The 26,210-nt window shown below is 41.4% G+C and overlaps 1 protein-coding gene across 1 annotated transcript in view; it reads left to right on the plus strand.

Annotated features, from left to right (window-relative positions):
* Positions 1–3,266: 3,266 nt before the first annotated feature.
* The window catches only part of map1ab (microtubule-associated protein 1Ab), a 77,062-nt gene continuing 54,118 nt past the window's right edge, over positions 3,267–26,210 (plus strand). The window contains exons 1-3 of the mRNA XM_040131858.1: positions 3,267–3,549; positions 4,944–5,289; positions 12,029–12,130. Of these exons, the coding sequence (XP_039987792.1) occupies positions 5,025–5,289; positions 12,029–12,130 (367 nt within the window). The 5' untranslated portion in view covers positions 3,267–3,549; positions 4,944–5,024. The remainder of the gene's footprint in view (positions 3,550–4,943; positions 5,290–12,028; positions 12,131–26,210) is intronic.

Below are 26,210 nucleotides of genomic sequence, written 5' to 3' on the forward strand. Positions count from 1 at the left end.
GACACAAATGTGCTAACAAAAAAAAAAAATTGGTGGTTATATCTTTAAATCGAGGTTTCTCTTGGAGGCTACGGGGGAAAAAAAAAAAAAAAAATCGACATTTTGCTGACCAAGTGTAAATAATGAGAGAGAGAGAGAAAGGTCACTTCCCAGAGGGTTATCTTGAGCATACTAATTACCTGACAATCGAATTACCACCACCAATGGGTTACCCTAAGAAACCAGTTTGGGGTCCGTGCATCCAGGTTAGCCGTAAGTGACCTTAGGTGATTGGTTTCACGCTTCCCGATCTCCTTTTCCGCATCAGTCGTATCCCGAAGCCTTGTTCATCCCTTGCTATGGAATAAATACGATGAGAAAACTCGAGATGCCGGTGGCAGAAGAAGGATTCCGATCCTTTACTGGAGTACAGTAGAAAAGCCACAGTCTAATAAATGCTAAAAGTGCAAAAGTTTTATCAGCAAAATGACCTTAAAGTATCAAAAGTAAAAGTATTCATTATATTCAAGGTGTTGTTTTCATTAATAACACATTTAATCATTCAATGTTGTAATTCGTCAATGTGTAGCTAATGTTACATACAATATTTCCCTCTGAAATGTTGTGAAGATGATGTATAAAGTAGCTTGAAATGAAAATGCGCATGTAAAGTAAACATGTATCAAAATTGTACAAGTACAGTACTTGAGTAAATGTACTGAGTTGTAGTCTTGACACTTGTGCTACATAGAGGTTACCTGAAAGCAACCATTAACTTTCTCCAAAAGGCCGTTAGATCAACCAAAAATAACTATAGACTCAGTTAAGGCCCAACTTGTAATGGATTTATTCGAACCATAGAATGTAAAGGTACCTGATCTGTTCCTGTTTTAGTTTGTCCTTAAAGCGTGTACACGTACTTAAACACAATTTTAATTCATTCATTCATAAGGTATGTTTTTTTTTTCCTATTTTATTCTCAGAGTTTTCTCATTTTATTCTTTGGTACATTTGTGTCGTCTACTACTTTCATTACACTAGAGTCGAACACACATTTTTATGAAGCTTTGTGAGTTTTGAATAATTGATCTGCACAGAATATATTGAATTTTTTTTTTTTTTTTTAAGCTGAGGAACCAGTCTGTTGAGTCAGAGTGATGCTGTGTTTTGGACTCGGCCTGACACACACTGCGTTTTAACATGGTCTTTTCTACACCTCGGCAGATGTGCGTCCTGTAAATTGCGGTAGAAGGTTTTCAAATCTTTTTCAGTTCGAAAAACTGACACAAAATCCACGTGATGAGTCTGATCCTGGAGTGAATGATGGGGATTAAAAAAAAAAAAAAAATCAATACTGAAATCTCTGTGAAGAAAAGACTTTCTCTCAAACAAATATAAAAGACTGACTTTTCTTTAAGGTAGGTATTTTAACATTGACCTCAGCCTGCTGTACTTGGAAACAACGACTGAAATATTTGACCTCGTCTACGACCTCGCAGCTGTGATCCAGCGGAGGAAGACGGACCGAAACGGCGGCACCGTGGCACCGCCCGACACCTCTTCCCGGCCATGACCCACAGACGCCCCGGTGGCGCGCGCCGTCCCGCCGACTTGGGGCCCGGTCGGGAGTCCGGTTCATCGCCGCTAGAGGGAAGCACGGGCTGCGGTGCGGGCGCTCCGCGGAGTGAAGTGCTGACTCACCGGCAGAGAAACCTGCAGCAAAAGGGAGACGTGCGGTTCGACTTTACACCGCCACTGTACGCGGTTATACGCCGTTTTGGGTTTTTCTTTTCATTCTTGTCTGACTGTGTCTCGCGCAAACAAAGCTGACCGGAGCGCTAATTCTATGAACTGCTTAACATAATCCTGTCTCCAAATATGGTCTTTTTTATATATATATATAAGATGAGAATAAAGATTAGGGCATTTGAAAGACGTGCTAACGGAATACGCCACACGAGGAAGGGCACAAATACCGTAAATGGTAGAAACGAGCATTTTAGCCCCGTCACCTTCAGATCTGGGAGTGTGTGCGCTCCTTGCATGCGGTCATCACCTGCCGTGTGTTAAACCAGTAAAATAAAGGCTCGGGTTTACGCGTAAGGCCGCAGCAGAAGTCGGCGTGGACCTCCCGAGTTACCCCCCCCCCCACCCCCACCCCCGAGTGTGGAGCCGGCAGTTTATGCCGAAAAGTGCCGAGCTCAAGGTTATCCAGGAGGAAAGCTGACGGGGGGGGGGGGCAGTTCTCTGAGAAGAAAGAGGCTATTTTAAGGCTGGCCGTGCCTTCCGCCCTCCGTCTTTATGTCGACGTGCCCCCGTGGTGTGCGCGTACGCGTGCACAAGATGAAACTGTGCTTTAATTTCAATAAGCCCCATCCGCGTTCACTGCACGAGGCTTGGCTACATTCGTGCATCACCTGGACCCTGAATGCGAAGCCTGATTCACGTCTGGACTGATCTAATCCCCCTAGACTCTGCGGACCAGTGTCTTGTCCCCCAGCGTCTTCACTGTCACGCTCAAACTGTCAGATTCAGGTTCTGTGAGTTTTAACAAAACGTTAGCACGGACTCAAATGCTGAAGCCTCTGGGTTTCATCCTATTTTATATTTTTTATTTTTACCTAATTTACTCTTTACACTTTCAAGGGAAAGACACGACGCAGAGCGCAGAACAACAAAAAATAATTATAGAAACAGATCAATATATCGCTGGATGCCAGGGAGTCGTTTCAGTGCATCGCAAGGCCTCTTGCCGGTGCAACAAAACCGGAGGGGGGGGGGGTCAAAGATGTTCCTGTGCTACTCCACTGAAACACACACCCAGTCAAAACTAATGCAGTCGAATACAAACAGTCCTGCAATGAATCCCCCCCCCCCCTCTTCGCGAGGGTCCTAATGTTCAGCTGTGGCTTCGACCGTCTCGGGAGAGAGACGCTGATTCAGCCGCGAGATCGCCACGAACCATCCGGTTCGTGAACGCTGTTGAACTGTGTTGCATTATGTAGAGGTGGCGTTTTTTCCGTTACTCGGCCGACTCTCGTCGGGGAAGAAACGGGCCGCACGAAGACAACAGAAACGCCTCCTCGTAAAACGCAGCGGCAGCTCCGGTTTTTTCCGCAGGAGAGCTGCGCTAGTCCGCATTAGGCAGGTTACACCTGATGAAACAGGCGGCAGGGTGCACGCATGGACTCAAACATTAAGCTACGCCCCCCCCCCAAAAAAAAAAAAAAAAATCAGTGGGTGTCGCCTTAAGGAGCTGTTGTATTATGGGTTGTTTGTAGCCTCAATGATGCTAGGCTTGGTTTAACCTCTTGCCGGTCCGTGTTAACAGCTGCGTGTTTCCTAAAAAAAAAAAATAATGCCCCGGAGAAACATCTGTCAGAAACACGGTGAAGCGGAATATCAAGTTAGGAAATTAAAAAATATATATACATTAAAATAAAATGAAACAGTCAGAGAAATGATTTCCCGGGTCTCCAATCTGACCGCGATCACGGAGAGTGTAGCTAGGTGACTGAATAACACGATGGACAACCTCAGCTAAAACCTACCTGAACAAGCCACGTCAAGGTACGTTTTATGCTCCACTGGGAGCGTTTTAAGAAAGGGTGTCAGACTTGTGTTTCGGGTAAGGGCTTCGAGGATGATGGGTGAATTGGGAATGTGGCAAAATGTGTCCCCTGTAAACCTCCTTAACGCCATAAAGCAGTGCCGGGTGAAGCGACTAGCCCGAACTCGGCTAGCGTTAGCCTCGGCGGTTCGCTCACACGGCCTTCCGTAGGCAAACCGTATGGGAAAATTCAAATCGATGTTTTTCTCCCATTATCCAGCAGCGGGTTGCTTCTTCAAATATTTTTTTTTTTATTGATCTAGCAGTTGTGTATTGTGCGTCGGGAATGATAAAAAAATATATATATATGTTTCCGGGGCGACACTAAGGTTCAAGTCCAAAATTTCCACCGGTTTGTGAGTCTGCGCGTAGCAGCCCGCCCAGCTCTTCTGCGCTTGTGTGCTAACGCTAGCTAGGTACGGCAGGGCCGGGAGCAGTGGCCGGGGCAGCCTGTGTAAAAATTGGATTCAAAGACTGGTTTCAGTCCGGGCGAACATTTTATCATTGCGGACGCCATGCCAAACAACTATATAGTGCTGAGGGCACATTAGGGGCAAGCCTGTTTTTGTATGAGATGGTAGCGAGGATTAAAAAAAAACAAAAAAAAAAACGACCAGCAGGATGTAGTTTGTCGTGTTTATTGTGTTATTTCGCTAATTAGCTCCTTGCATATTATTGTTTTCGAGCTGTAGTGTTCATTGAGTCACTCGGTGTTGGGAGAAGAAGTAGTCAGATTATTTACTTAAATAAAAGTGGCAATAAAATTTAAAAATACTCTTTACAAGTTAAAAACCCGGTAAAACTACAAAAGCATCAGCACCAAATATACATTCAAACTACCAAAACTAAATAGGCACAATGACCATTTCACATGAATGTATATTATAATATTGGATAATAGCTGCTGATGCATTAATGTGTGTATCGCTTTAAATGTTGCAGCTCGATACGGCGGACTAAATTTTAACTACCTCATGTGCCCTTGGATGTTTAATCTATTAATATTCATTTTATATTATTTGATGAACTATTACATCTAATCATGCTTATTCGAATTACTTTTTCCCCGGGGATCAATAAAGCAAATGATTATATTCCGTCTCATTGATCTGATCTGAATCTGAGGAGCAGAAAATGGAAATACTCAAATAAAGTAAGAAGTATCTCAAAATTGTACTTAAGCATGCCCCCCCCCCCGAGTTACTATAGTTATTAAATACATAAACTCTCACCAGTCAGCTCAATTCGCCAACGGGTTCTTATTTTGAAAGCTCCACCGGAAATAAAAGTTTTTGGTCATGTCTGTCACGTTGTCCCCTGCCTTCACCTCGCTCCCCCCTCCCTCACCTGTCAGCCTCCTCCTCACCCTCCGTCCCCCCTCCCACCTCACCTCACCTCACCAGACTCTTCCCCCTCGCTCACACCGGTGGTTGTCATGGCGATGGAGTCAGGCTCGGCGTCGGCTCCGGGGGTTGTTGCCATGGAGATCCCGGTGCGACGTGCGCTCCCGGTGCTGGAGGAGGACGAGGGCTTCAGCGCGCCGCCGCCGGGGTCCGAGGAGCAGCTACGCTACCGCCGAGGTGGAGGGAGACGGCGGCGGGGGTTGCCGTTCAACCGGGGCGCCTACTACGTGCTGATAGTGATCGGGGAGATAGGCACGGAGCACCAGCTGGAAGCCGCCAGGGCGCAGATAGAGCGGGGTGAGTGACGGACGAGCCGCCGGTCTGAATGTGTCTATTCTCTGTTTGGCTTTGCGTGGAAAGACGTGGTAAAAGGTTTGGATCTGGAAACGGTGCAGAAACGTTTTTTGAGGCAGGGAGCGGGATAGCATCCATAGGTGGAGGCAGTTGCTGCAGCACTGCACCATGGGACACGCATTTTCACTCGCCCACTGTGTGCTCTGTGTCTGTGAAACTGCAGACTCAACTTGCAAATTCAGCAGAGGTCTTTTTACTCTATTAAAGCCAATATATTGGCGGGCAGCCTCCATCTGGGTCTCCACCGAAATACCGTGCTCTAGTTAAATGCATCAAATCAATATTTGAATCTCTAATTACCAAATAAAAAAGACATCTACACACCGGACCCGTCAGCATGGCTACATGAATAAGTACAAGAATTTACTTACGACCTGCACAACAATGTTTCAGTCTGTGTTGTCTTAGCCATTTAATAAGTAGCTTGTATTTTTTGTGCAGGCAAGTGTTTGTTGTGTAGTGTTTGTTTTTATGCTTGCGCGTGTGTGTGTCTGGTGTGTGTGTGTGTGTCTCTGTGTGTGTGTGTTAGTGTCCCTGTGTGGGTGTATTTCTGGATCCGGTGTCATCTACACACCAGTAAACAAACAAAATCTGCAGGCTGTGCTCAGCAAAAAAAAGAACACAGCTACTTGGCAGATATTATAAGGGAAAAGACTTAGACACTTTCAGTTTCCTGTTGGACTCTTATTTTGTCACGCTCTGGCGTCGTTACTTAGCTGAATATTTGAACGCTGACTGAATTAAAGCCCCGCACCTCCTCCTGAGGTGTTGCAGCAGGCTGCAGTCCTTCCTGGCCAAAGAGCCGCCTGAAGTTTGGGGATTGCGGAGCGATTGTGAAAGGTGTTGCGGCGTACAGGTTCAGGAGTTTGTTAGTCAGCAATTTTCTGGTGGGCTGACGCCACTCCACAGTTGTTGTCGGTCCGGTCCGGCGCCACACCGGCCCCATCCATCCCCTCTGACCTCCTCCGACCGCCGTTAGAGAGCTGACAGCTCTGCTGCTCTGTGTCGAGCTAGGCATCGCACCAGCTCGGCTCATTACAGCGTCCATTGGTTCGCACAGGTCAGTGCTTTTAGTGTGACTCAGTGCGAACGACCCGCCATGGACTCTCGTTATCCATTAGCTGCCGGGTCCTGCTGCAGGCCTGCAACAAGTCACCCTCACTGCAGTGTTGCAGCCGAGACCAAAACAAAACCAAAGCTAATGGGCTTTTTATATGGACTGATTTGATTCCCTTAAAAATCTTCCCGGTGCCTCAGCTAATGCTTGTATTCATTATCAATTAATGTGACAGTCTTTTTGTTTAATCATTTAGTTTGTAAAATGAAGTTAAATAATGCCCACCACAGTTTCCCAGAGCCCAGGGTAACGTTCTGAAACTGCTTAGTTTTTTCTAAGCTAGAGCTGCTACGAACCATTATTTTTTTAACAATCATCCTGTTATTTTTTTTAAAATTTCAGTTCATGCTTTGGCCAATTTAAGTGTTTAAAAATTGTGAAAAATGCCTGTCACAGTTTCCTAAAGGCCAAGGTGATGCCTTCATATTGCTTGTTTTCTTGACCAACACTCCAAAATCTAAAGATATTTAATTTCATATCATAAAAGGCAAAGAAATGCATAAAATTCTCACATTTTCGAGGCTGGAACTGGGGAATATTTGAAATTTTTGCTTGAAAAAATGACTTTAATGATTATTCAACGTAGTGGCAGATTAATTTCCTGTAGCCTGACTAAATCAATTAATTAACTGTTCGTTTCAGTTCTAGTGTGAACAACAGTTCAAAACCCAAAGGTAAGCAATTAACAGTCATATTTAATGTAGGAAAGCAACGAATCCTCAAATTTATCTACAGAAGTGCTGTATTTCTACCATTTTGGCTTTGCCATGCGTCAGATCTCTGTATTTAAGAGTAAATCGCTACAAACGCTGTACGAGCTGCTTTGTCATTCTGTTGAGTGTTTAGCGAGGACATGTGTTAACGCTGCCAGGATGGAGGTTTGATGGGTACCGCTGGGGTTTCTTATGTTATGCCAAACACTTGCGACACAGACACAGAAGCCGGTGGCGCACACTACATGACGGCACGAAACACAGCGGCTTTTTACACCTGTTTAAGCCCGGGGCTAACCTAAGGCCCGGGCCACAGAAAGCCCGGAGCTAAGTCTTTCCCCTGTTTATTTTTTAACCCATCGAGCACTGTTAAGGCCTCAGGTTAAGGATTCCCACTTCAAAACCAGAGCCCAAAACCCTGATACCTTTTGGGCAAAACTGGAGCCTGGAGGCGGTGAAATGGAAAAGTAGTGCGAACGTGGTTCTGACACTCTCACCTCGGACGCCGTTTCCTGGCAGTATCGAAGTTCTGAATCTTTGTTGGATATAACTTTCAATCAGTGTCAATAACACTTTTTTCTCTCTGTGGGTGTTCTACAGTTTTAAGCGGCTAAAACCTTTTGGCTACATCTCAAAGAGGAAAGTAAAATATCTGCAGAGATAGGTGCGGTAAACGGCTCATCCAGTAACGAATGAGCTATTGAAGCGTTCCTTTTGGATTTAGGAGTTTTAAGTGACACTCAACCCAAAATCTATCCTTTGAGTATCAAACACTCACCCCTTGTGGGCTTGAAAGGTGGCCGTAAAAACTTTGTTGTTTTGACCTTCACAGAGACATGAGCCTGACTGATGCTGGCAACAATGGAGTCCAGGTTTTTCACAGCAGCGATGAAAATGTAAATTTCTAAAATGCCTCAAAATATCAACGGAAACTTCTCTAACCACTCCTGCAGCTGACACAGATCGAACTGACCACAACTGCTCTTTTAAGGAAGAAACTACAAACATTTTACAGCTACTTTCCAAGAGCCCAGGGGATGAGTGTTTCATACTAAAAAGACAGATTTGGGGCAAAGTATTTGAGGCTCATAGCTTTGTACTGGTCACACTCTGGTTAAGGTCTTATTCAGGTGAACACGAGTTCTTGATACTTGTTACTGAGTCTGCATGTTGCCTTAAGCGTACCGGATCAACCAATGATTATTTCCTTATTGATTAATCTTCCTATTATTCTCAATTAATTGCTTAATCGTTACGTCTGTAAGGTAGAAAATTGTTAAAAATGCCTGTTATAATTTTCGGGAGCCCAAGATGACGTCTTCAAAGGTCTTGTTTTGTCCAATCATCAGTCCAAAACCCAGAGATGTTCAATTTACCGGCATATATGACACAGAAAAACTGCAAGCTGCCAATGTTTGGAATTTTTGCTTTAAGAAAATGATCAAAAGGATTATTCAAAAATAGTTGCCGACTAATGTTTCTGTCGATTTGACTAATCGAATTATCAACTAATTGTTGCAGCTGTAGTTGAATTAATAATGTTAGCTCTGTTTGGAACTGTCTCATCCACTTGTAAAGCATACATTTCACTTAAATATACAGTTCACATATATTTCAAGTTTTTGAGTGCAGCATCTTCTTCACTTCATTCAACAAGCTATATTGGGCTCATTACTGAGCCCTGAGGTTGGAAGGTAGAAAACACCAAGTGCAGGTTCTCTTTCCTAATCGTCCAACAGGAGTAGCAATGAGCCCATTTCACACTTGAAAACAAACGTGGTCGAGCCACACGACGGTGAGACTTAGACCGATCAGTCACAACATCAAAATCGGTATCTGGTTTTAATGTTGTGGCTGATCGGTACTTGAAAGCATCAGTATTCTTTAGGCTTCTGCTTTCAAGCTATATGCTCTGGTTTTGCAAGAGAGGAAGGCTTCAAAGATGAGACCGAAGTTGCCGGGTTGGCAGATGTCCATCTAGTGAAATGCCCTACCCCGTGGTGAGGGGCAGCGCGCGGCCTCTTCCCTACCACGTTCAATAGGAAGCATTTGGGACAGTGTGTCCCACACAGCGGATAACAAGGTCCCCAGCTGGGCCATCATAAGGTACGCATACTGAAGAGCAAGTCAGGGTGACTGTGACTTTGAGCAGATACTAAAAGTAAAATGACCAAACGGGTTTCTTGCCACCTTGACTTGTATAAACTCGGTCTGACCTGGTGTCTCATCACAGGAGTGTGAGCTTGACTGGCTTGCTCTGACTGTTGGCATCTACCATTGAACTTCAAATTATTCTGTTGAAAAGAGAAAATATTCATCACAATTTCTGAAAAATACTGTACTTGCCAAGCCATTTTCTTTTAGTTGACCAATCTATTAATCCACTAATAGTTTCAACACTATAGGTTATTATGTTTACATCCACAGGCACAAAGCCAGCCAATCAGAATTTTCTATGCATGTAAATAGAGCCATCAATCGCTCCTCTCTTATCCATAAACGGCCAGTTATGTCTGCATCTAGTTTCAGTGTTTGAAACATTGACTTTGTAAACTTGTTGACCGAGGTCTTCCTCCAAGAAGAGCAGATTCGGATACAGCTTCCTGGTACGGGTTCATTAATTCCTCCAGGAAAATCCAGCTTTTATTCCTGTAGTTTGTCATCTCCTCTGTAGACACTGACAATGTTTTTGCTGTGAGTGCTGGGATGAAAAGGTAACAACATGAGACTAGGGGGTTATAATTTTTATGCGTCATGTATTGCAAAGAAAGACGTCAGCGAATGGTAGCAAAACGTTAGTAACAGTGACACAGCAATTCTGGGAGCAGTCAGCAGTGAGGGAACAGTTTCTCCTCAGTTAAGGGCAAAACAAAGTCTCCAAAGTCTCTTTTTTGCAAGAGGAGATTTTATCACAGCGGTATGGATTTGAAAAATTAGAATTACTTTATTTCTTGCTCTTGCTGAAGGAATCCACAAGTGGATAAGATGATAGAGGTGTGTGCATTGACCCCTGTCCTGCTGGATGAGATCTGACACAAGTTCCCTCTGAAGTCTGACTCATTGCGGTCCAGTAGGATATTATAAAGCTGCTGAGAGTGTGTGTGTGAGAGTGAGTGTGTGTGTGTGTGTGTGTGAGAGTGAGAGTGTGTGTGTGAGAGTGAGAGTGAGCGGCCGATCAGCTCATTACTGAGTCATCTCGACTGAGGCAGTGAACTCCACTTATTTTTTATGTTTACACTGGGGCTTATTGATATTACTTTATAAGGTGGGGCACATGTTATGTTAATGATGAGGATGATATGATGTGGTATGAGAGTGATTTACCATTCAAAATAATGTAATAAGAATGCAGTAACTTGCGTAACTACTCAATACCAAAAAAATAGCATCAGTTAAAATATGTCACCTCCCTCCATTTTATAAATATTACAAATAAAAGTTATCTATGATTTCTGAATAAAAACACAAAGTAAAGTGACAGCAACCAGTTCACACTTTAACTTAAAACTCCACTAATTAATATTTTGACTTTAACAATGGCTATGAGTAATGTGAAAGCTGTTGATTGCAGTGAGCAACTCACCTGATTTCAGCAGTTCCTCTCAGCTCTACAGAGCATTTCAGCGTCTTTCAGCTCATCGTTTCGGTTTTCACGCCCTCAGCTTCTTTGTTTTTTATGCACTCTCACCGTTCTCAGCGTTGTTTTCAGCCACAGCAGGCAGCTGTTTTCTGCAAACAGAAAAGAAAAAGAGGCTCTCAGCTAACTGTATTCATTCAACTAGCCCTGGCCAGACAAAGTTAGAGAGTAGCTGGTGAACATAGGGCAGTGTTCAATAGCGTAAGAGTCAGACATTTCTGTTCGAAGTTGGTGGAGAGTAAAACAGCCAAGAGGAGAGTGGATATTGGACTTACAGTCATCAGCTAATGTTGCTCTGTGTTTGCTGGATGTGTAAATGGGCAACTGTTTGCTAACACCTTCATCGAAACAACTTCATAGGGTGATGATATGTCGTTGTTGGATGCACAGCTTGTTTCTGCTGCCCCCAAGTGGCCAAAGAAATCAGTTAATGCAGGTTTGAATTAGAATTTACAGATTGCAAGCTCAGATTTTTAGTTTATGCACAATAAAAGATAACTTGTAAAATTATACCATAAAAAAACCTAGGGTGAAAGTAATCACCACAAAGTATCGTGATAAAATTATGCTAATACATGATCCCTTATTTATAACATAAATCATTTTATTACTTTTTCTTTTCATGTAAAGGTAAACGTTTGCTCTACTGTACTAATACTCCTATTAAATGAAATGGCATGAAGTACAACATCCACTGCTGCATATAAAATTTCATTTGAAACCTTCCATGAATTGCACATTTTTTGCTCATCGTTTTTTTACATGCCATAAAAGTTTTAAGTTAAATGTTAGACCGGGCCAGTGGAGGTAGAGAGGAATTGTTGTCTGTCCGAGTACAAAGAACAGTAGTGAATATAATATGATACCGGTGTTATTTGAGCTCAGGAATGCTGATGTAAAAATGCATGCAGTGCTATCAGTCTCAGGACATTTGGAACCTCAGAAGTTTTCTGCTCATTGACCTTCCCTGCAGCCCAAGCAGAGTTAGAAACAGAGCTGAGAGGAGAGGGTGAGAGGAAGCCAAGATGCTGCAGCAACATCACAAAAACAGAGCGAGGAAGACGTCTCGCACGATGACTTGCAAGTCATGAGAGCTAAACGCGCCCCCTGTTCATCAGAAACAAGTCCAAGAAATTTTACTCAATTTCACTAATGTCTTTACTTCAATGCTTCATGTTGTTGTCCTCAAACGATCTCTCTCTTCCCTCCTGGCAGGAATTCGATCCTGGGACGTCGACCTTCAGTGCTGTGACCTTGATCAGCAGCTGCAGCTGTTTATAACCCGTCACTCTGCCCACTTCTCCTCCGAGGTCAAAGGTCAGTGTGTGATTATGGCACCGTTCGAGCCAATGGACCAGTGATGACAGAGTTCCATTAGGGTTGTTTTCTCTGAGAAAAACGTGCAGTACGCTGCAGAGTTTTTATGGAAAAGATTTGGAAAAAACAATCACTAGGATGCAAAAATCTCCAGACTTTAAAAGCTGCATTCGCAAGAAGTTAATGTAAATATACACCTGTTTTATTAGCTGAAGTAAAAAAAACAAACAAGGTATAACACTTTAGTCCCTTAACTGAGATCTTGTGGATGTGCTAATTTTGATCTGTTGAAGATTCTGTTGGGTAAGTTTGCTGCTCCTGCTAAAAGAAGGGATGAATTTTAAATGATCGGCAACTGACAAAGCTTCACAGGAGATCCTCTCTTGTCCTTTTGTTCTCCGGTACAAATGATCTGTGGGCTGGTAACCATGAGCATGCTGAGCATGATTTCTGGATTTTGAATTTCAGACTTGTCAAACAATTAGTTGTTGCCATTCGGCGCTTTCGATGTGCCAGCAAATTCCTGCAGAGATGCATTCCATTTACATAAAGTTACCTACGGTACTTTCAACCTGAAGAAATGGCAGATGCACTGATATCATATACCAGTGTATCCATATAATACCAGCATTGTGACATGAGACTAGATATTATCTATATTGTCCTAAAAGCAAATTTAGAGTTGAGTTTCTAAACTTATTTGCATACTCTGTTTTAAATGAACAATGAGTGTCTCTACCTGCCTGGCCAACATTCACCTCCATTAATATGTTTATTTTCCACACTGATAATATAGATAATAACTTTTCTATCTTTTATATACACATGCTGAGTTAAATGTAGGCTTATTTCAAGTAAGGCTACTTAAGAAAGGTTTCTGAACACTGATTTAAGATTATAGTACTAATATAACAGAAAGACATTTTAATATTTGAACAGTTCAGGACAGCCTGACCAATTATCATACAAAAGAATTAAGAGACATACCCCCAAAATTGTAACTTTATCTTTGTTTAGATATTTTGTCAAAAACATTTCATTCAAATTAGGAAATGAACTCAGCAGAGTGCAGACCTTCGCCAAGGCCAGTCTCAAAGAACATACACCAGACTTCAGAGGAAATAAAATCTAATTCATAGTAAATGATCCTGATCTGCCCCAAAATGTAATGGGTTCTTCCCTGGCCCATGCTCCATCCCTCCACCAAGTTCAGTGCTAATCGGTTCAGTAGTTTTTGCATAATCCTGCTGACAGACAGACAAACAAACTAACAAACAAACAGACACGGATGGAAACATAAGCTCCTTGGCAACGCTAATGACCAAATCTTCAAATAGACAAGTCAGAATTAGCTGCAGTATTAATCATATGTGACTAGTTCTTTTATTGGGGTTTTAAAGTGCAATAAAAGAACCACACATTTAAAAAAACCACTGGACCAAACTAATTTATTTTCTGTTAAAGCATCACGCCAACCCATTTGTTACTGTGGTGTGATTGACAGGAGTGAGTTAAATCTAGTAGACATTTAATCCTTCAGCATTACATCAAAGCTGAACTGTGTGCATAATCACCATGGTGACTGTACAGGGAGCTGTGGACCTGCAGAGTTAGGTCTGTTTGAGAGAGAGAGAGAGAGAGAGAGTGTGTGCGTGTCTGTGTGTGTCTGTGTGTTTCAGCCTGCCTGCCTGTGTCTATTTCATAGGATGCTTTTTGGGCTCAGAGCCCAGGCTGAAAGTACAACAGATGCTGAATAGGGACTTAATTCAGTCATATGCCAGGTAAGGGCCTGATGGGATCAAACACGCACACACACAAACACACACACACACACACACACACACACACACACACACAGGTACGGAGAAACAGACAACCACAGGATAGATTATGAATGCACTGGTGGCAAGTGCTAAGCAGCAGCAGCAGCAGCAGTCAGCAGAAAGTGACACAGCATTTTTCAACACGGTTGTTAAACGAAGCAAATACCTTCAGAGGAAACACAGGAATTCCTCTGAAACAATAAATATTATTAGCATCTGTCACCCATCTGATATCCAGTCTCTCCTTCTGGGTTACTTTTTCAAAGTAACACTCCTCCACTCCTGTGAACCAAAGTGAGTCACCTTCATTGGTGCTTGCAACTGCTGTTTATTGAGGAATCCACATCCCATTTATACCTGGTATTAATGTGAGATATTTATCAGAAAAAGGAAAACGTATGTTGATGCAGGTGTAATCGCAGGCAGAACGCATTACAATCAGAATGCAAATCAAATCAGCCAGACCAGGTCTGGAGTCGGTCTCTCACACATTGTCCCAGGATCTCAGCCGGGTGTAAATGAAAAAAAAAAACGCCCAGCTCCTGTACAGCAGCCTGGCCTCCACCGAGCCGGGAGGCGGTGTAAATCAGCTCCACCTGGACCGAATCAAACAGTGTAGCCACGTGCGGATCGTGTGTTGATGTGAGATTATGTTAACACTTGCGGAACAGCGATCACCGGGGCCACAAGTTTCAAATAGAAGATTATGTGAAATCATAGTGTATCAGCGACGTACAGAAGAAGAGCCACAAGAGTCAGTTAACTGACTCATTAATGTCAGTCACCCAGCAGTTTCTATATAGAGCTTACTAAAATTAACTAACATCTGCTACTGGTCATACCAGACCTAGTACAGTAAGGCTGTAGCCACTAAACCTCTGAGGTTTTGATGCTACACGTTGTTGTTATTATTATTATTATTCAGCATGTATTCATACAGTGTTGACCAGTAACAATGTGATTTCCCAAACTAATAAGAGAGATAAATGAAAATGCCTTTTTTTTCTTTTTTTTTTTAAACACTGTGTGGTAGCTGAGGTTGGAGAACCAAGGATGAAGACTGGGAGTATTGATTATATGCCCCCCCCTTTTTTTTCAGCACAGCACACAAGGCAGATCAATAGCACTTCAATGGAGAGCAGTCCAGCGGCTGCGGTGCAGAAATAGATAAGGGGATCACATTGCTTCGGGCTGACGGAAAAGCTTCCAGAGGTTTTGTCGCTACAGCCTTGCTGTATTTGGCCTGAGAAAATGGCAGCTACAGTCCTTGCCATCTGCTCGGACGATTTTGGAAATGATTGATTTACTGATAAAGTCTGGGAGGATCTGGGTGAACAGGGGGGGATTGATTATGCTCTACTTCTCTCAATTAGCTGAGGTGCTCTTGGGCAACTCATTTCAGTTTCAGTGCTGGAACCGTGTCGGGCTCCTGTTGTATGACCGTGAGTCAGGGTGTAGGAAAGAAACTGCAAACCTGTTGCGAGTGAATAAATCTTCTCAGCAAAGTGACATTTCACATTCAGTTTTATGGACCTACAGTCACTTAACTCATATTTGAGAGAACATTCACGGTTAATGTCCAAAATATATTCATTTTGGAGGAGAAAATAACCGTTTACTGTACTATACTGTGCAATAATAGAGAGATTTCGTCCGATGGTTATTTTTCATAGTGCCAACCAATGCCTTCAGCTCCCTACGACCAAATTTGTTCTTCACAAATTACTTTCTGCTTTTGTGCTGTCAGCCCTTTTGAAATATTCAGTTATATATCAGTTGTTTTTTTTTGTTGTTTTTTTGTATTTCTCATTTTACAGCAAAACTCTATGGTGTTGAACCAGCGTGAAGGGACATTTATATGATGAGTCTGTCACAGCCTGTCCTTGATTTCTGTCGATGCACATAACTACCCTGTGCACATGCATGTGTTGTTTCCTCCAGGCGGCAGCTGTTGGTTAATTTAAAGGGCCTACAGTTCACTGAGGTGTTCGGGAATGTGTAATTGTTAAATTTATAATTTTAGTCCAGGGTTATCTGCCATCAAAACCACTTTTGAGCCACATCATGATAGTTACTACTGAGAAAACAGCGAAATAGTGATTGGTTTAGTCCCCAATCTAAAATTGTCACCTGGCCATGACAAAGCTTGGTTTATTATTCAAAATGAGATTTGAAGTCTCCTTGTCTTAATGCCACCTGTCTCCACTTTTAAACCATCAGGAGCGATTTAATGCCGGCCTGTCAGTGTGTTATTACACGGGCAGAATAAAACATTTCGAAGCATCGTTTTATTCAAAATGACAGAACAAGATGTTCAAACCTAGTTAGAATAGTTTAATCATATCTCAAAATTTCACAGCACACTGGGTTTTAATAAACATTTTCAAAGCCCTCTTTACTTGTGTGGAATGAGAAATATGTTTTCTTTTCATGTCGTATCAGCAAAGCACAAGGTCACATCACAACGGTACTGATACAGTGCGAGTCATCGGAGGGATTTACTGGTTTTGACTGATACTAAAGATAAAATTACTGCTTGATCTGACATATTACTGTGATTTGTATGAAGTCATTGTTTTTCTCCCCTTGTGCATGAAATTTTAAACCTTCAGAAACCAAATCCATTCCAATGCCAAATCCACTTGGCATTGGAATGGAATAAATGCGTGACTATTGTGTTTTTCTTTTTCTGAACGAGTGCTTCAGTTCCTCAAGTTCTTCAGCATCTTCAAAGAGCATGCACTGATGTTTTTGGTATATTTTGTCCCCTCGACTCCTGATTTCATCATGCCTATAAACTTTAATAAAATAAAACGAAATAAAAGGAATAACATTCTTTATGCAGTGATTTCAGTCCTGATGAAAACATTGGATTATTGTAACACAACTGAAAATGAATACAGAAGATACAGACAGAGAAACTTAGATTGTGTTCATTGATCAAAGATCTAAACCTTTCCTTCAGGGCTTCTGTGATCATTTTTCACTTAAAGTGTACGATTAGTAGGAAAGTGATGACGCAGCTGTTCAGTGCGACCACATTACAGTAGGAAACACAATCGCTCTCTTCCCTTTTAAAAGGCTGATCATGTGCACCTGCTAATGTTTGGCTGCCAAGCTGATAAAGCAAAACAATATGTCAGAAAATTAATGTAATATATTTAATGATATGAGTGTTGATTTAAAGTGAAGTCAATAAATACTTTATGAATAGCAGGCTTTAATTTTAAAACTGTCGTAAACAGCATGTACTGCACACACTGTGTTTATATATATTTATATTTTTGCACAGTGCATCTCAGTCGCCAGTTTATTAGGCGCACCTAGCGAAAACTAAAACTAGCCAAAACTACAGCAGTCTAATACTTTTCTGTTATTTTAGCCAACCCTCGTTGAGAAAAACGTGGTGGACAAGGTAATAGAAAACCGAGCCAGCCTAACGTAATGCAGTTCAACAGCACCACAAACTACACCCTCCAAAGTAATCATAAAGTTAAATAAACACTTCTCTAAAACAGTCAACAAAAATAAACATTATAACCTTCATGAAGGAGGATTTATTGCAGCGAAGTTGTACTACACAGACTACATTTGTTTTAGTCAGGTGTACCTAATAAACTGGCAAATGAGCGTCAGTGTTATATTCCCTGTGAATCCAACTTATATACAAATGCATTCATATGCACGCACGTGTGTGCGCACACCCTCGCACACTGGCAGCCCACACAAATACCCAGGCGAGGACCGGGTGAGCTAGGCCATGGATTAGTGTCAGCGATTTACTCTGATTAACCCGCCCACACTGAACTCACAAAGGCATGTGTGGGTCCATTTACTCTCTGTGTGTGTGTATACTTATTTTTCTAAAAATTGCCTTCATGCGTGCCATGTTTTGTGGAGTTTGTATCAGAGTTCTCACGTGGTTTCCTTATTTCAAAAATGCCTCTAAGTGACCGAAAATCCTATCTCCCAACTGAAGTTGTTAGCACTTTAACGGATCCTATTTTCTCCAGTAAACACCATAGAGCTTATTTCTTGGGAAATCTAACTCTGTCAGCTTTGGTTTTGAAATTTGCTGTTTTGCCTCCTGCTGCAAAAGGAGTTTTTGCTGAAGCCTTCAGAGATAGGGAAGGTGAGGGAAATGCGCGACGTGAGAACAAAACATCTTCATGTTTATCAAAGAATAGTGACAGGAAACGGTGGGGTTTGTGGCAAATGAGGTCTTACCCTGAACTCTTACCAGAGGGGACATGTCAGGAAGCATAACAGAGGCATCCTTTTGTACTCTAGGTACTTTATTTAGTGTGTTCATTGGTGCTCAGCATATTGTTTGTTTAGAATTTTGTTCCGGAGCTTTGCAGTAATGATTAGTGTGTCCTTTTGTTATTTATCGTACTTCTCCTAAATCTTTATTCTATATGCTCGTAGGGAAACTGCAGGTCTTGAACAATGAGTATAGTTCACAAGTTCACAACATATTGAAAGTAGAAGATTTGTCTTATTTAAATGGCCCCCTACGGGGATTACACTTTACATCCCTCTCCTCTGCTTCTTACACTCAGAGGTATTTTTAATATTTTGTCTACTCCATTTATATCAGTGAGGGTACCAAGTATTAGAAAAATCTATCCGTACCATACAACTGAATCAGCTACTCTCTAAAACTGTTTAAAAACCAATTTATTTATTTTTTCAGGACTTTTGTATCGGTCTGCATTAGTTTTTTAGTCAGGTGTACTGTTCATACACGTACATGAAAACAGCTTTATTGGGAATTTGGCTGCCTTGAATTACTGTATACTGTATGTGAGCGCCGAGGGTAGGTGGTCCAGCTAGGTTTTCATTGTTTTATATAAGGATGTGAGAGATGATTATTTTCATTATTAATCGATTGTTTGATAGTTTGGTTTGTAAAATGTAAAAAATAGTGAGAAATGCTTATCACAGTTACCCGGAGCCCAGAACCAACTTCACATAAAAAGCATAAAAAAAACATAAAACACAATAATTAAGAGGAAAAAACAAAAAATACACACATTTTAAAAGCTGGAACCATGAAGTATTTTGCATTTTTGCTTGAAAAATGACAATTATCAAAATAGTCTCTCAATGGGTAGTTTTATCAATAACAAAGCATCATATTTTATAACCCCCTAATTTATTTTGCCGTGTGTGTGTGTGTGTGTGTGTGTGTGTGTGTGTGTGTGTGTGTGTGTGTGTGTGTGTGTGTGTGTGTGTGTGTGTGTGTGTGTGTGTGTGTGTGTGCGCGCGTGTGTGTGTATATATATATATATATAGATAGATAGATAGAGATATAGATAGATGTGTGTGACTGGCCCTTTCAGTGCAGGTATTTCTTTAAGATGGTTACGAAATGTATTTAACAAATCACTGATAATGCTAATTGGGACCATGGCAGCTGTTGGTTCATGGGAAACAGGCTTCAACGTCCCAAAAGTCCAGAGATTCTTTGAAGTGAGATGTGAAACATCACGTCTTCCCTTTCTCTCTCCCCCTCTCATTGACGCAGATGTGGGTGGAGAGAAAAGTAAAAGTAAAAGTCTCTCAATGTAATCATTACACATGTATCCTCCCTCCTACATGCACACACTCAGACACGCACACATACACAGGTTGGGCTCAGTAAGATGGCTTAGTCAGGCAGGGAGCTGATGAAAGACTATAGACATCCAATCTTTAATAAGAAGCTTCCAGAACAATCTGCAGTAATGACGTTGTTTTATAATTCTGCTGCCCATGAAGGCAGCCACACTGCTAAGATTAGACTTTCCTCTGTACTTTTCTGTGTGAATATGTGACCTCTGGGGGAAAAAAATGCACTTGCTCCATAGTGTAAAAGTAAAGGGGATTTATTGCTCAGAAAATTAATTCCAGGTTGCAGCTCTACCTTTGTTAATTAGAAAAATCCTTAGTAAAATGGGCTGACTTGTTTATGTAGGTGCCCTCATGGTGCAAAAGTAAAAAAAAATCGAACACACTCATTCAATCAATTCACTTTTCAATCAATTAGAAAAATAAACCCACAAATGATCAGTTTCCCTAAGCCTAACTTGTGTTAAGCATTTATGGGAAGACGCACACAAGGGAGTGTTATCTCCATAGCATTGTCTGACGTGAATGTGGTAGAGGTGAGAGAGTGATTAAATATTCACATTTGGAGTCGGAGCCAATTTGCTCCGGGTGCTTGGGGACCGTGCCTTTTCGTGTCTGTTGCCCTAGCGACCTCGCCATCCCCGCCTGATTGGGATGACACTCAGAAGACCCTGAAAGTGTCAAAGATGAAAGGTTAGAGAGGTCGCGCGCCGTTTATCGATAGATGATGACTGAGCTCAAAGAAGGCAGGGGGCTGGTGGAGGGTGGACGGGACGCCGTGGCTAAAATCCCAAGGAGGACATGATAAATCACTGTATGTGATACACTGTGAAGTTACTGCAAAGAGTATGTTGTTCCTGAAGCCCCAGTGGTAGGATTAGAAAATATCTAGGGCTGTCCACGAGTCAGGATTTCCAGAGTCTACTCGGAGTCAGTATTTCTAACTGATGCATTGACTCTGGGGGTGTATCGTCTTCGGCATATTAATTGGTCAGGTGCTTGTGATTTGATGGTTCATGCTTTTTTTTCATTTTTATTTTCATTTTTGTAAAGAGTATTATTACTGATGTATTTTCTTCATTACAACTCATCTACAAATTGGAGAAACATATTACTCACTCAGCTATAGCCCCACACCATACTCCTGTACATGACTCTCATGCTTTACAGAAAATCTCAAGTTTTAATGTCATTGTTCATCTTCCAGGATGTGAAAACATGACATTTCCACACAGAGAAAGTAAAAGTTTGGCGTCGTGGTCATAGCTCACTTATGAAAAATCCTACTTTACTGCAGAGTGTTTCTCCTGCCGAGCTGCTGACGGCGCTGTCAGCCAGACACCAGAGCTGAGAGTATCGGAGCGGCCAGCAGATGCGCCGCCCGCTGTTGTGCTGCCCCACATTCCCATCACCCGTCTCTGGCGCAAGTCACAAAATTCGAGTCGACCTGACTGGTACATCAACTCATTGACCTTTAGGGGACAGTCTTAAAAATATCTGACTTTATCAAGTCCTACTGGCAGTATCAAGAAACACACTGCGGCAGACAGTAATACCGATTTTCAACTTTTGCAGGGCGTTGAGAAATGAACATTTAGCCCTACGCATACAGGATCAAGATTAAGAGTCTGCAGACGTGCTAGTGTCTCTATGGGGCTGTGCTTAGGTACAATGGAGTTTTGAGCTAACATGTCACCTTAGCATCCTAACATACTCACAATGACAATGTTTAGAAGTATAGTATTTACCATATTGATCATCTTCGTTCAGCATGTTAGCATGCTAACATTCACTAATTAGCACTAAACCGAGAGTACAGCTGAGGCTGATGGGAGTATTTAGTCGTAACCAAAGTACTGGACAAAATAAAATCTTGACCCGATGAGGGCGCCAGAGCAAAAGTTAAAGGACCAAATAATTTATCACATATAATCTTATGGGGGACTTGAATGTTTATTGCAAATTTCATGACATCCAGTTGTTGTCAAGGTACAGTATTTAACTTAAAAACGATGAATGCCTGAACAAAACATCATGACCATCCATCCAATTTCTCTTAAGATATTTTAGTCTGGACCAAGGTGGTGGACGGACCTAACATCCAAAAGACTGATATCGCCATCCCTGAAGCCAAGGTGCTAGTATGGATAAACAATATATATGTATGTTTCCAAAAAGCAAGCAATTTAACACGTGAGACTGTCAGAGTCAGTAAAAAAAAAAAAAAAAAAAGGCATTCCAGAACTTGTATAAAGCCACAGGTACTGCTAATAAATAGTACACTCCTGTTTTCTCCACAAATTAGAACCTGCGCTCTGTAAGCTGCTATGTACACATATTTATGCCACAGCCACTACAGCTTGTGGTATCTTGATAAAGGGGGTCCATATTAAATATTCATGCAGCTGCAACAACTAAATGCATGGCTTTAGGTCAAAAATGTGTTAATCTGTCTATTAGCATTTTAAAAAAAAAATTGTGGGCACTTGAGGCTACAAATCTGGCTCTTGGGGATTTTTTTTTTATTTTTTTTAATTTCAACCTTTTGAAATACCCGCAGCACACCTGCAGGTTTATCATTGGATCCAGTGCTAACACCTTAGCATAGGGTAGAGTGTGTTACATGACAGGAAACTGTCATTATCTCAGACATGAGAAACTGAAAAGAAGTCATTGTAAGTCTGTTTAGACTGCCTGCAAGTGTAGACTGGCTAAATAAACCTACACTTTGATACAAAAACAAACTGTTTTGACCAACCATTGGGCTGTTTTCTTTGTGAAAATATTTCACTGCAATAGAGAGCCGAAGTTGTGACGTCAAGCCCGGGCTACCCTCTGTTCCACTAGCTTCTGTAAACTCTTCTGTAGCTCTCTTTCAATGAATTTGTTTTTATTTTTGTTAATCAAAGCACCAGATATTTTTTGTAATGCATTTGCTAATCATTTGGACTGAGAATTTAACCGGGAGAGTTTCATGCCGATGCAAGCCGTAGAAGCGTAAATTGAGTCATTGGGAAAAATTAATGGGACTTTTACCTCTAAGCCTGCTTTGCTTTGTTGACATAAAAGGGGACAACAGGGTGTGATAGGAAGTGTACCACTAAAAATCAGTCATCAGTCAATCTACAGTTCCATTTTTCAAAATATGCTACCATATCAGCTATACTAAATTAATGGTATTTATTTTTTGTGTGTGTGTTTTATGACTGATAAGACCAATCAACAAGATAAACTTAAAAGAACTTATTCAAAACGTTGGTCATCTTTGGAAAATTCTGATCAGCTGCTATCCGAACCTGTGCTGAAGTATTAGCATTGAGCATGTGATCATGACTTAAGTGCCTACTGTAAAAGTTCACCAAATGGCCAATCTTCAAAAAACAACAACATTATCACCATAATATTTTAAGGTGCCAATAGTGGATGGAAAACTTGGATATTGTGAATGTGTGCGCACATGCATGGACTTGAGATTGCTGCATATTGGGAAGTAGTACCTCATTTGTTCTTCTTTCCATCGTGTCATGTCCTTCTCCTGAATCTTCCTCTGCTACTCGCTGTAATATATGCTTATCTGGAAGTAAAGAAAAACGCTTCAACCTCTCCTGTAAGCTCTCATTGCTGTTATTTCTCGCACTCACGTCATCCTTCTGGGCTTAAAGTAATATTTTCACATTTAAAATCTGAGCGGTAGATGGCTTTAATTGCTTTAAAAAAAAATCCCCTCTATCTCCTTCCTCAGTTCTCACCTCATTTCTGTTCCTGACATTTCCTTCTCTAACATGATTGCTACTGGATCACAGTATTTGCAGTTTGGCTCTGAACTTTAAAATGCGCAATAGTTGCATGTAGGGTTGGAGATCTTTGATGCCATTTAATTCATGCTAAAAGGTACTCAGAAAGTTTGCATGTGGAAATGAGAGGGGAAAGTCTCATATGAAGGCACTAACAGGGAATTATCCAGATAGATTAAGGAGCTCAAATCACACCAAAGATTCACTCTGCTCTACTCAGGCCTAAAAAGCAGCTAGCTGTGAAGGAAACGGATGAGGGGGGAGGGATTAGAAAAAAAATATGATCTGGCAGGATCTGAGCTTGGGCCCGGTGGGTCCACTCACTGCTGTTGCAGTAAATAAAAAGGTGTGCAAGCTTTCACCTCCTGTCAGTGACTATCACATGACAAGAAACCAACCAGTGGCCACTTTATTAGGTACACTTGTACACTGTAATGCAATTCAATACAACAATTCTGCCATAAATTCTTCACAAAGTTTATTATGTCCAGTTTTTGTTAGTTTACTCAGGTGTTATACTCATTACAGTTTTGATGTACTTCTGCTGTACTTTACTATTTCCATTTTATGCTACTTTATACTTATACTACTCTACTACATTTGAGAAGGAAATATTGTACTTTTTACTCCTACATTTATCTGACAGCTTTAGATACTGATTACTTTGCATATTTATATTATTATTACAAAATATTATCAGCAAATATTATGTATAATCAGATTAAACTGCCCTGCGGTACATAAAATGTAAAATTAGCCTCACCTTTACCAGCTGCAACATTAAAGAAAGGCTTGCACATCATTGCATCAACAATTATAATTAAATAATATATTAAGCATTATCCTGAACTGGACTTTTCTGCAGAATTAATACTTTAACTTTTGGTACTTAAAGTAAATTTGGTGCTACTACTTGCGTACTTAAGTCAAAAGTATGTCTAGTCTAATCTCATTCTTATGTGGCAACGGTTCTGTCATATTCGCATTCGCGGGGAGATCAAAAGATTGTTAGACCACATGACGAGCTGTGTACAGGTAGATGAATGTGTGTGTTACAGAGACAAAGAAAGTGTTGAAAGAAAAGGCGTTGAAACAAAAAGTGTGGGGAAAAAAAAAAAAAAATCAAGGAAACCCCATTTGCGATGGTGAGGAAGGGGAAGTAAATTTACCGAGTTCTGACAAAAAAATTGTTAGTGGAAAATCACAAAACTGGTTTGATACCTTGTTCTCATTTTCCTTCTCGTCTCTTTAATAAATAAAAATATTGATGGACAAATGAGACATTGAAAGAGAAATAGCTGCAGCTGTTACACACGTCCTACTATATTCTTACTATGCTTGATTTCCTCCACTAACCTGCGGTGTTTGTCATGTTGTACACATTTCGGAAGCCACACAGCGGAATGGCTCAACAAAAACTCGTCTAATAACTTTTCCATTTCTCACGTTTATGGCACCATTGTTCCTTCGTATTCCCATCGCCAATCACCTCCTGCCTCTGAACTGTTCCTTCCTGTGTCAGGCTTTGTGCCTGTCTCCTATATTAGATGGCGAGAAGAAATTTCATCACTGTTAAGCTCTGCTAGATTGCCTTGATGGAATCGATTGAGCACAGTCGGGGCAGAAGTTATGGCTGTAAAGCTGGGAGCTCTTTTCCCCAGGGCCAGGATACTGGATCGACTCCTCATTTCTGCTGCTTTCTACCTGATGTTCCAAAGCTCCTGAACTCAGCCTTTTTTTTTTTTTAATTTTTCTTTTTTTTTTTTTTAATACTCCTTGGTGTTTTCCACTCCTTACTGTTATTTACACAATTAACAACTACACAATTAGTAAACTTACACAATTCATTTCTTCAATGTCCCCAATACCCTCAGAGTAGCTTTAAAATTTAAAGGCACCATTTTTATCCACACTGTCTGACAAACGTCTTTATCTGCTTGCTCTTCTTTGAATCAGAGTGTTGCAGGGCGTGGATATAACTTTCTTTTTAATCTGTTTTTCTGACTACTTGTGGTGGTGGCGCACTACCATTTATTACTTCAGTCATTGCTTTATGTTTTAAAGCAGATGCTGTTCTTGCGAACACTGTCTGGTCCCAAATGAAATGGTAAAAACAAAAGGATCAAAATCGATGCAGCAGGACCTAGAGATATTGTCTTTTCTGTTCCATGCTTTCTTCGCCCTTGTCAAAACCTGACGCCTACATTACCCGCAATGCAACTTGACCACTGACTGTTCATCAGAGATTCATGTGTGTTATGCTGTTAGTGGCTAATGGAGCCAGTGTATCAGACTTCGCGCAGCTCCATCTGGAGCCACGAAGGGGGTATGCAACCTTTTTCAAATATGCAGTTGAGCTCCTCTAGACCTGCAAACAGACTTTTATGAGTAAAATTCCCCTATAAACACTGTCAAAGGGCGAGACCTATGGGAACTGTAACGACCAAACTGATTTTCATGATCATCATCATCATCTTCTTCTTCACAGCGGCGTATCACTGGCTGTTACAGGAGTCAAGGTAACCACCGTTTGAGTTTTGCTGCGTAACAGTGCCCTGACCCACGGTGTGACACAGCACTTCTGTTCTCTCACCTTGTCACAGCAGGAATGGGAGGAGGAGTGTGTGTGTGTGTGTGTGTGTGTGTGTGTGTGTGTGTGCGCACAAAGTGTGCCTGTGTGTCACCCCCTGTTGTGCTTTGTTGACGCACCCATTCAAGCCAAGGTCACAGAGACTCACTTCTGAGACACTTCAACCTTTCTGAACAACCTTGTTGAGAACACACACATACACACACGCATTCCTCTCTTTTTCATACAAATACAGTAATGCTTACGTGTGTACTGTATGT

The sequence above is a fragment of the Xiphias gladius genome, chromosome 8, assembly GCF_016859285.1.
Source record: "Xiphias gladius isolate SHS-SW01 ecotype Sanya breed wild chromosome 8, ASM1685928v1, whole genome shotgun sequence".
Classification (NCBI taxonomy): Eukaryota; Metazoa; Chordata; class Actinopteri; order Istiophoriformes; family Xiphiidae; genus Xiphias; species Xiphias gladius.